The sequence below is a fragment of the Loa loa genome (assembly GCF_000183805.2).
Source record: "Loa loa unplaced genomic scaffold supercont3.13, whole genome shotgun sequence".
NCBI lineage: Eukaryota > Metazoa > Nematoda > Chromadorea > Rhabditida > Onchocercidae > Loa > Loa loa.
Window position 1 is genome coordinate 482,182 of NW_018108193.1, and position 10,226 is coordinate 492,407.

Below are 10,226 nucleotides of genomic sequence, written 5' to 3' on the forward strand. Positions count from 1 at the left end.
ATCGCGTTCATTTTATTAAGAACGAACCAGATCTGAAACTGCAGAATGCAATCGTCATGTTCTCAATCGTACATTCTCAAGTTTGGTTGCACGTCACTCTTCTGTTTTCTCAGCACGTATGTGAGCCATTCTTTGTCTCTTTCCTGATGCCCATTCTTCCACAGTTTGATACGTCGTGTTGCTTCCATTCTGTCAGTACGATGACATAAGTTTAATCTTCTGTAAGGCATTATTTTGATGAATTAAAGCAGATTGATTGCACAGAAAAAGAAAAAAGTTAGAGCGAAAACATATAAAATTGCAAAAGAAAAAGAAAAAGTAAAAACAAAAAGAAGAAGATATGATAAAGAAGAATATAAGATATAGATTGAAGTGAAAAAATAGTTTAAAAAACAAAATGAAAAGCAATGGAAAAAGGAAAAAAATAAACAATATTCGTGAATAGTTTTCAAGAAATACATCAAAACTCACCATAAATTATCGATAAAACAAGATTCATTTGTACACTGTAAGCAGTCCATTAGTAGAAAGGTTTAGACCAGAGGATGTTTAGACATGAAGGCAGCGCTGATGGAAGCATTCGAGAAGTCACAACTGGTGGCGGTAGATGACTCATGATTCAGACACATATAAAAGCTTAGATAGTACAATGACTCGATCTTCATACTTCTCTTTAGGTGTTTATTGCGCCAGACTCTTTTGTCGAGTTTCCCCAAAGGTCTACTTGACTTTATAACCTATTGTCTATCTTTCTGTCGATCTTGGAGGCCAAGGAAATGATGCTTCCCAGATAGCTGAACTGCCGATTAAAGCTCTGATTTGCCTGTGTGGTGTGAAAATGATGGAAAAACTTGCTGAGATATAGGTTGATAGAAAACTTCTGTCTTCAAATTGATATTCGGTATTCTCTGCAAAGCAGGATGTTAAGCTCTGTGGAGTGGCTTCTATATAAGCGATCAAGGTAACATCGTCGGCAAAAAGTGGCTCGCAAACAAGATGGTTAGGATCTTAGTGCGGGCCTTCGGTCACCTTGGGTTAAATTCCACCCATACGATATCAGATGTAAGTGCTGTTTTCTTCATTGGGGTCTGCCATAGCCTTCGAAGCATCATGCTGAAGCAGATTGTGAAGAGAATTGGTATGAGAACGCAACCTTGTTTTACCTCATTGATTACTGGGAAAGACTCTGAGAGGACATTGCCATATCTGACGTAGCCGTGTTGATCATGTAATAGCGTGATAATTTTCAGGAATTTGAGGGATATGCTAATCTTTCCAGGATCTGGTACAGGCCTTTTCTGCTCACAGTGTCAAAGGCTTTAGTGAGGTCTACGAAGGTAACATGGAGATCTCCGTGCACATCTCTTTGTTGGAGAACAAAACCGTATCTGTAATGCTTCTCTTGGCTCTGAAACCATATTGGCTTTCAGATTAAAGTTATTCTGAGATAACGAGCTCTAATTTATTGAAAAGTATTCTTAACTTCTACCAGCAATGGAGAGGAGGGAGATAATATCTCGGCAATTTGAGTAGACTGATTTCTCCTTTCTTTTATAGTGGTGATAATGACTATATCACGGAGATCTAGTGTAGTTCGAGTAGCATAACCTTTTTTCCAGTAGCACACAACGAGCTCTTGAAATTTAACGTGGAATGCTTGACCTCCATACTTTCAGATTTCGGCGGGATTCCATCAACTCCAGCTACCTTGCTAGTTTTCAGCCAGCTTTTGGAATTTAGCGTGGAATGCTTGACCTCTGTACTTTCAGATTTCAATGGAATTCCATCACCCTAGCTACCTTGTTTGCTAGTTTTCATCTGCTGTATGACCGCCTCCATCATAGTGGGGGTTATGTACAATTCGTTTTTCAACCGTTGGTTGCAATTAGTAATTGAGTGGAGATAAGCTTGGTTGAGCCATCTTTTCTAGGCCCCTTTCTATGTGGAACAAGCAGTGCTGTCCTTGAATAAAGGTGCTTAGGATTCAGGATATTGTCGAACAAGGCTGTCATCTCCAGAGTCAATCTCCAGTGATCAATATCCTGAACTGCCTGTATGCGAGATTGGGTCTACGGCTTCTACTGAATCTTATTACTTGCTGTTTCATCCCCTGCCCATTGCTACAGGACCTTACAAATTAGGATGTATCTTTCGCGCAGTGGCTTTTTTAGGTTAGGCACAGCAAACGCGAAACAGTCTTCACCCCTTACTCCTAAAGTTCATCTGCCACGACTTAACGAGCTTAGACAGTGACAGCAAAATCTCAGGAATAGGGTAATTAGAATATTCTTTTCTTAAGTGGATGGCCCTACAGGGCTAAGCGAGCTCTTCTGCCGGGTTTGGAATTAGAGTTGTCCTTTTCCTGAGATGGTTCCGGGGGGGGGGGGGGTAGCGAGCCAATCCCGCCCACGGACACACTTTATCTGATCCTTCAATTCAAACCTGTCTGATGGGAGGACCTTACCGGAGGCATATGTCACCACTAGTATAGCTCATAATCTTGTAAAGGCATCCAAGCTTCTCTTCCGCGGCAGGATTGAAAATAAAAAAGCAAAATAGTTTGTACCATGGTAAAATGGCTCAAAATTTATTTTCTTAAGGAAAAAATCCTCATATGTGGCATCATGGGATAATAAAGAGTGACAAAAGACAGTGAAGAGTTTCTTTTTCTTTATTGAAGCATAAACAAACGAGAAATGGAAAAAATATTTTTCCATTTTATTAAATCAAAGTTTAAGGCCTCCCACCTAAAAAAAATCATTTCATTCTATTCAAGAATATATTGATAATAATGGCGAAGTATTATCAATATTCGATATGATAATATAATAAAGCAAAAATTACGGGGAAAGATTATATCAAAGCAGAGGGATACATTCATTTGTCACAGTCAATGTATTTTACATTTATATGCTACTATATTGTTAGCCTAAAAAGGGCAAGATAGGATAGAAAAATAAATTTACTAGTGGAAGGAAAGGAAAAAAGAGAGTTGGTATTCAACTTTATGTTTTAAATATTTTCAATAGCACCAAGCATTTCACAAGTGAATGTTAAAAAGGGAACAAAATATTTTTATTCCTATGATTAAATATATTTGATATTAAATATCAAATATTTATGTTATGCTATAATATATCTGTAACTTCTTGATGTTATATATATCCAACGAAGGTGATATATCATTAAAATGTGTCGCAGTCTTAGTGTTCTTTCACTTTTTTTAAAAACGATAAAAGCACTAATGACTGACGCAAATTTTAAAATTAAATAAATTTGCTAACAATGGATACTAATTCTTGGCATAACTTTTTATCAATAGCCATCTGAGATTGTTTTGTTTACTGACAAACTTTTATGATGTATGATGTTATAATATGATTAAATAAACTTTATTGATTTTTCTTCTACAGATATATTGTAGCATAGCGTAAATGTCGCTAGCAAAAAAGCTATTTGATGGTAGCAATAAATTTTAATTATTGTGAAACACATTGTCAATTAAATCTATCAGTCATATAGAATTAATATTCATTAATGGCTTTAAAGTTTCAAATATTTGTAAAGGATGGTAATAATAGTTATTAGGAAGTTTAAATATTGTCACAAACTAAAGTTAACTTTACTAATAATGTTATGATAAACATATGATGTTATAAGTGAAATTAGAAAAGGAAAAATAAAACATTCCAATAAAAAATAAAACATTCGAAGGAAGCTTATGGAATTCACCAAAATAAAAGACATATTATGCTTTTCTAAAATATTACTTCTGCTTCCGCTATAGCGATCAACAGCACTTACCCGATCGGTCGATTGATCATTTAGAGTTACTTATCATAAAATGGCTGAATAATCATTGTTATATTTTATAGTTCTATTTTAATTTAATTCCTATTTATCAATGACTTGTCACCGACAATGGACGAAGAAATTTTTATTAATCTGTTGTAAATCAATGATCACTTATGAAATGCTTATGTGTTCAAAAAAATAATTTTCCAACTTTTAATACTTTTTTTTGAAACACCATTTTCGGTAAATTTCCAATTCAAATATATTAGTACCAATAATAGCTTTTCCAAAAATAAACTGTCGGCATAGTTGGCTAATTTAAGGGATATAAGTATTAATAATAGTTGAATCATTCCTTATTGTCTAAGGAACAATGAAATAAATACTTTCATCATCCGAAATTTGATGGTTATGCATTTCGTTCGTACTTCGGGTTGAAAAGTATATACTTTCATCATCATCATCAACATTATCATTATTAACATCCTTTTGTTTACTCATACAACTCTTTCTTTCATCCACTCCCATTTTTAGCTCATTTTCATCATTGCCTTTCTCCACTTCAGTTTCATTGATGGCTAAAAATGTGGTTTGTTCAGCAATTCTTTTACTTCTTTGAATTGTCACCGGCAATGATTTCGATGGATTTCCCGATGATACTGATAAGGATTGAGTGGTTTTAGCATTGCCAACAGATGTTAGCAATGAAGCAAACGCAACAGCCTTCTTCAAACTTAAAACTTTTTCTGCAAGCAAAAAAGTAAGAAACTTTCATTTAAGATAAACTATTAAAGACAGATATCATTATTTGTGTCAAGTAATTAATAAACTGCTAAACAAATACCTTTATAATTTTTATCTTTCGCCATCTTTCGTCCTTCTCCCTTCTGCGCCACTAGTGATACCATTCCAGCAGTGACAACTGATGTTACATCATACTCTAAATGAGAACAAATAAATATTCGTCCTGCCATAATCAACAGATGAGCAAATCAACAAGTAAACATATACTTTCGTAGCCTTTATTATAATCTTCCATCTTTCTTCTCTCCTCCTCTTTTTTAGGTGATACCATTCTAGCAGTGACAGCCGATGATTCTTCAGAAGTGACCGATGATTCGTCAGACCCTAAAGATCAACAAACTCGTGTCAAGTAAATAGTAAATAATTAAACATGAATAAACATATGAACAGGTAGAAATGTACTTTCATAACTTTTTTTGTTATTCTCCATCTTCCCTCTTTGCTTCTCCTTTTCAGGTGATACCATCTTAGCAGTGGCAGGTGATGATTCTTTAAACTCTAAATAATCAACAAGTTGATGTTAAGTAAACATATAAACATGAATAAACAAATGGACAAGTAAACATTTACTTTCATAATGTTTGTTGTTATCTTTCATCTTTCTTCTCTCCTTCTCCTCCTTCTTAGGTGACACCATCTTAGCAGTGGTAAGCGGTGATTCTTCAAACTCTAAATAATCATCAAGTTTTTGTTAAGAGAATATAAATAAACTAATGAACAATTAAATACGTGCCATAATATTTATTATAATATTTCATTTTTTTCTCACTTTCTCTTCCGTTTTAGAGACATTACGACAGTGACCACCGATGATTCCTCACTCGTCGAATGATCATCAAATTCGGGTCAAGTAATTAATAAATATGAACAAATAAATACACAAATAAGCACATACTCTCACAATTTTTATTATCCTTCATTTTTCTCTTTTCTTCTTTTTTAGGTGACATAATTCCAGCGGCGGCGACCGACGATTCCTCACTCACTGAATGGTCATCAAATTCATGTCAAGTAAACAAATAAACATAGATAAATACATAAACAAGTAAATACGTACTTTCATGGTCTTTGTTGTAATCCTTCGTCTTTCTTCTCTCCTTCTCCTCCTTTTTATATGATACATTTCTGGCAGTGGTTACTGACAATTCCTTATGCGCTGAATGGTCATCAAATTTGCGTCACGTAACTAGCAAATAAACAAACATCGATAAACAAATGCACAGGTAAACATGTACTTTCATAATTCTCATTATAATCCTTCATCTTTGTTCTCTCTTTCATCTCCTTCATAGGTTTTACCATTCCAACAGCAGTGATCACCTGTTCACCCAATTTCTCTAAATAGTCATCATTGTTTATAATAAGTGACCGGTAAATAAATAAACATTGATCTTAGTTACAGTCAACAAATAGAATGGGTCATGAACATATACCTTCATACTTATTGTTTTCCTGCGTTTTTCTTTTCTCTTCCGTTCTCTTCGATATCATTTGAACAGAAGGGACAGATGTCGAATGTTTATCAGATTTCTCTAAATAATCATCCAATTTAAACAGTTCATCTTATGTCATTAATTTCATTTCTACTTGAAAACCACAAAGTTTTGTTTGTTAATAAAATATTTATTTGTTATCTAACAATTTATAATTGATGTTATTTGATCTGATATGTTAATACGATGATATATAAATCATGATTTTTGATGATTGAACAGACATCAAAGAACAAAATGAATTAACCAAGTTTAAAGTTTATTGAGTCAGATTTAGTTTTGCTTTTCTCCTTAGCTTTTTCCTTGGTTTTTTATCCATTTTTTCTTCGCTTCTTTCTTTTTTCTTTCTTAACATAATTTTCTTCCTTTGAAGATTTCCTTTAAAAGTATTATTTGTGTATTTTTTTCATTATTTCTAATTTAATAAAAGTTTCATTGTTTTAAATAAGTCTCTTTTGTAACTTTCTTCAATGAGAAACATCTCAGACAACAAAAGATTTCTTTTCCTGAACTTTCTTTTAGCTGTAAGAAAAGCAATCTATTTACAGTACATCCATCTCCATATTCTTTGCTTATTATTTGCTGATGAAAAATTATTCGAAAGTAATCGATACTTACTTTTTAGCCAATATCTGAAAATATCTGAAATATCGGCCAACAAATACATTATTATCAACTAATTCATTTGAGGAAATATTCTGCAATGTCAAAAATGAAGAGTTATTCCAAAGAAAAAAAAGCCTTCTACCTTGTTTACACTTTCAGAAGTGCTTTCACTAAGTATCGTCTTTGGTTCTTCCTCTGTAAAAAAATAAATTTAATGATTTTTTGTTAGGTAAAAAAATTGTGCTAATAGTAAGATATTAGGCTATATAGGATTTCCAAAAGACTTTTGAACCCTTATTCTAGAATTTCTTTTTTCTTTGAAATAATTGGAAGTATTTTCGGTGAAATAATTAATGAAATTATTAAAAGTATTGTTGATGAAATTAGTTCATTCATTTTATTATAATGAGCTTCAAAGAAATAATAAAAGAAAAAAAAGAAGTTTGATATGAATAAAAATAAGAAATAAATATGCAAAATCTTGCCACCTTTCCTTTGTTTGCTTTTTTGTTGCATATAAATTTTCTAAAAAAAGCGAAAATTTTTGTTTCAATACAATTTCATTCAAATAAACTGTCGTTTGTTGTTTTTATTGCTTATATGATAATTTCTTTTTAAATTATTATTCACTCAGAATTTAAGTTTCGATTTTAATTTTAATTCCATTCTTGTTTTTTTAGGCTGAAATAATTCATCTATTGCTTATTTTACTGTTCATTTTCCCTCTCTCTTTTTCAGCATCATAGTTTTCATTTTTTGACAAAAAAAAAAAAAAGATTGACATACATAACGTTCCTTGAAATAATTGTAATATGGATTGTAAATATCCACAATTTTGTTATACTTAATTTCAATTTCATCATTAAATATTCAATAAACAACAGAAATGTTATATATGTATATGCAAAGTAAAGTTTCAAGAAAGGATTGACAAGAAGTGACATACTTTAGTGTTGACATATTTAGTGTTTATATATCAAGGAACTGACATACTTTAGTGTTTGTATATCTGTGACTTCTTTTTTTACTTGGTTTGTTTGTGATAACAACTGAAATATTTATTTTTTCTGAGAATAGAAGATTTTTCTTTCTCTCCCTCTCTCTCTTTCTCTTTTAAATTATGACCGTTTATTTCAAAGTTATCTGATAATTGTTGAAGTTATTTAGCGATTGAAATTATTGTTATAGCACAACGAAATTTTTGAAATTTTAACGAAATTTATAAATTACGGTTGTAAAAGACTACCACTTGATTTGGAAGTTGACATTTTGAGCGACAACTGAAACAATAACTATTTTGAAAATAAGACTAGTGAGTTATTAATATTACCCGGTCATTCCTAATTATCAATATCACTCGGTCATTTCTCCTAAATCGTTCGTTATTCTTTACTTTGTATGTGTTCGTGAAACGTCAAGCCTATTCTATTCTAAAAATGTCATTTTAATTTATTAATTTAGCTAGATCATTAGGTCATCATTACACAAATATTCTGAGTCGTCGACCAGTGCATGAAAATTTCTTCCTGATTTACTTGAAATTTCTAGAATGAATAATATTCTATCTAATCTAAACTAAATTTAGTCTCTGATCTTCCCACATGACAATGATCAATATTATATAATCATTGCATTAAACAAGTCTCTTACACTAAAAAAGTAAGCTATAAAAAAAAAGAAAAGAAAAAAACTCCAGCAATATCATCGATTTATTTTCCGATATGAACAAAATTAGCAGTTTATTTTCAATGAATGAAGCAATTCACATTGTTCCTACCGGCTAGTAAAAGGTGATGGAAAATAATGAATATTGATATAATATCCGGATTATTTTATGTCATATTTCATATCAGAATCCATCAGATATTTCAGGATAGTGAAGTGAAAACATTGCATAAATTTAGAAAAATTAATGTTTAGTTAATTATTATCCTCTTCACTGACATTTAAATAATTCTTCAACTCCTAATTCCGGTCCAAGATCCGGTCAACTTCATTTCTTGTAAAATCTTTTGCCCCAATATTTCACATTCAGTAATAGAGCTTTTCCTAAAAAAGCTTCTTGTTCATGTAATTTTATAGGCGCATAAAGTGTTTGTATTGGCAACAAACAACACTATTGCTAATTTTAGTCTATGAATTTTACCGTCAAATTAAAATTTCTTGAACGCTAAGCCAGAAAGCTTTACAAGGTTTCAACATTTATTTTTCGTCATTCTATTTACATGCACAGATAGTCCTTAAATAAACCACCAATTTACTGAAGCACCAGATTGGACATACTGCGGGAATTTTTTTTCCATTTTTCTTTCTGGAAGAAAATTTTCCATGTCTGTTGCTTCTCGAATATTGGCTAAATCCGTAAGACTAGCAAATAGCTTTGGCAATCTCGAAAAACATAAAGTCAATCCACATATAACTGCTTGATGTATTAGGCTCAGGACTGTTTACATTCCATTTTATCTTTACGCCCTTTAGGAATGATTAGATCTTGGCTTTCTTGCCATCTAGATGAATTATTGCCAGAATATAGACAAACTTGCGGTGGAGAAAAAAAAACCTTTAAGGTCATTTAAGCTTCTTGGCCCATAAAAGTTGTACTTTCATACGTGGCGAATTAATATTTGGAAAAGTGATGGCCTCAGTTAATAGTCAATATTGCAATGCTTTGAATTCGTTTAGAGAACATTCGGAACAGATATTTTTTGTAAGGTTCAAATGGTCTGTGTCAGTACATTACATTTCATTAAGACATTTTCATAAGAGCCCAAACCATTCATCTGTTTACTGACCCCTGCCAGCCATTTGCAGGACTATTTGATTGGTGATTCAATCCATTGCTTATCTTTGAAAAAAGCTACAAGATTCTTGTCCACAACTCATTCCCTTATTCCATTAATCTTTTCCAGAGGTCAAAATAGAAATCTCTAAGTCTACCATTAAGTAAAATGAAACGACAACGAAAAATATTGAAATCAGAAAACGTTTTTCGTTTTTCTTACGAGTAACACATACTAAGTGTTCACCTCTAATTATATAATAATATTTTATAATGCAAAAGGTTCGTTGTATATTTCAATAAAAGTACATAAAAATTACTTTCATTTAAATTGACCATTTCTTATTTAAGCTTGTTTTAGGAGTACGATGAAAAAGCATGTTTAGTCGCCGATTGTATATTACTTACAGTATGTTGTAAGCATTAAAATATGTTTATACTTCATTTAAATGATTAATGAATGATGTTAATATAGAACAGGCACGAAAGCTGTCATTTTAAAATGTTTCAGTTCATTTTCATCCCAAAGTTCTTAATACAGCACAACTTTGTTGACGGATTTCATAAAATGATGGTGAGATTATATGTTGCTAGATAATTGTAAGCGTCTTTTACCCGTTAAAGCGGCATTTCAAGGGCTATAGATCCGCCTGTACTACCACCCAATACTTCTAAGACATTCTTGTACCAGCAACTTGTCCGGGCATGAAATAAACACTTTTTTGCCCGCCTCCTCCTGTCCCAACCAT

At 32.1% G+C, this 10,226-nt stretch overlaps 2 protein-coding genes across 2 annotated transcripts; one reads left to right on the top strand and one right to left on the bottom strand.

Annotated features, from left to right (window-relative positions):
* Positions 1-996: 996 nt before the first annotated feature.
* LOAG_09504 (hypothetical protein) lies at positions 997-2,176 on the top strand (the record flags this gene model as incomplete). The annotated part of the gene is made up of 4 exons (XM_003145031.1): positions 997-1,062; positions 1,251-1,384; positions 1,770-1,888; positions 1,989-2,176. 4 exons carry the CDS (start codon positions 997-999, stop codon positions 2,174-2,176), a joined length of 507 nt encoding a protein of 168 aa, XP_003145079.1.
* A 1,982-nt stretch (positions 2,177-4,158) lies between these two features.
* Positions 4,159-5,901, bottom strand: LOAG_09505 (hypothetical protein; the record flags this gene model as incomplete). Its single annotated transcript, XM_003145032.2, has 7 exons — positions 4,159-4,541; positions 4,640-4,735; positions 4,807-4,923; positions 5,170-5,268; positions 5,495-5,584; positions 5,657-5,755; positions 5,835-5,901. 7 exons carry the CDS (start codon positions 5,899-5,901, stop codon positions 4,159-4,161), a joined length of 951 nt encoding a protein of 316 aa, XP_003145080.2.
* Between the last annotated feature and the right edge of the window lie 4,325 nt (positions 5,902-10,226).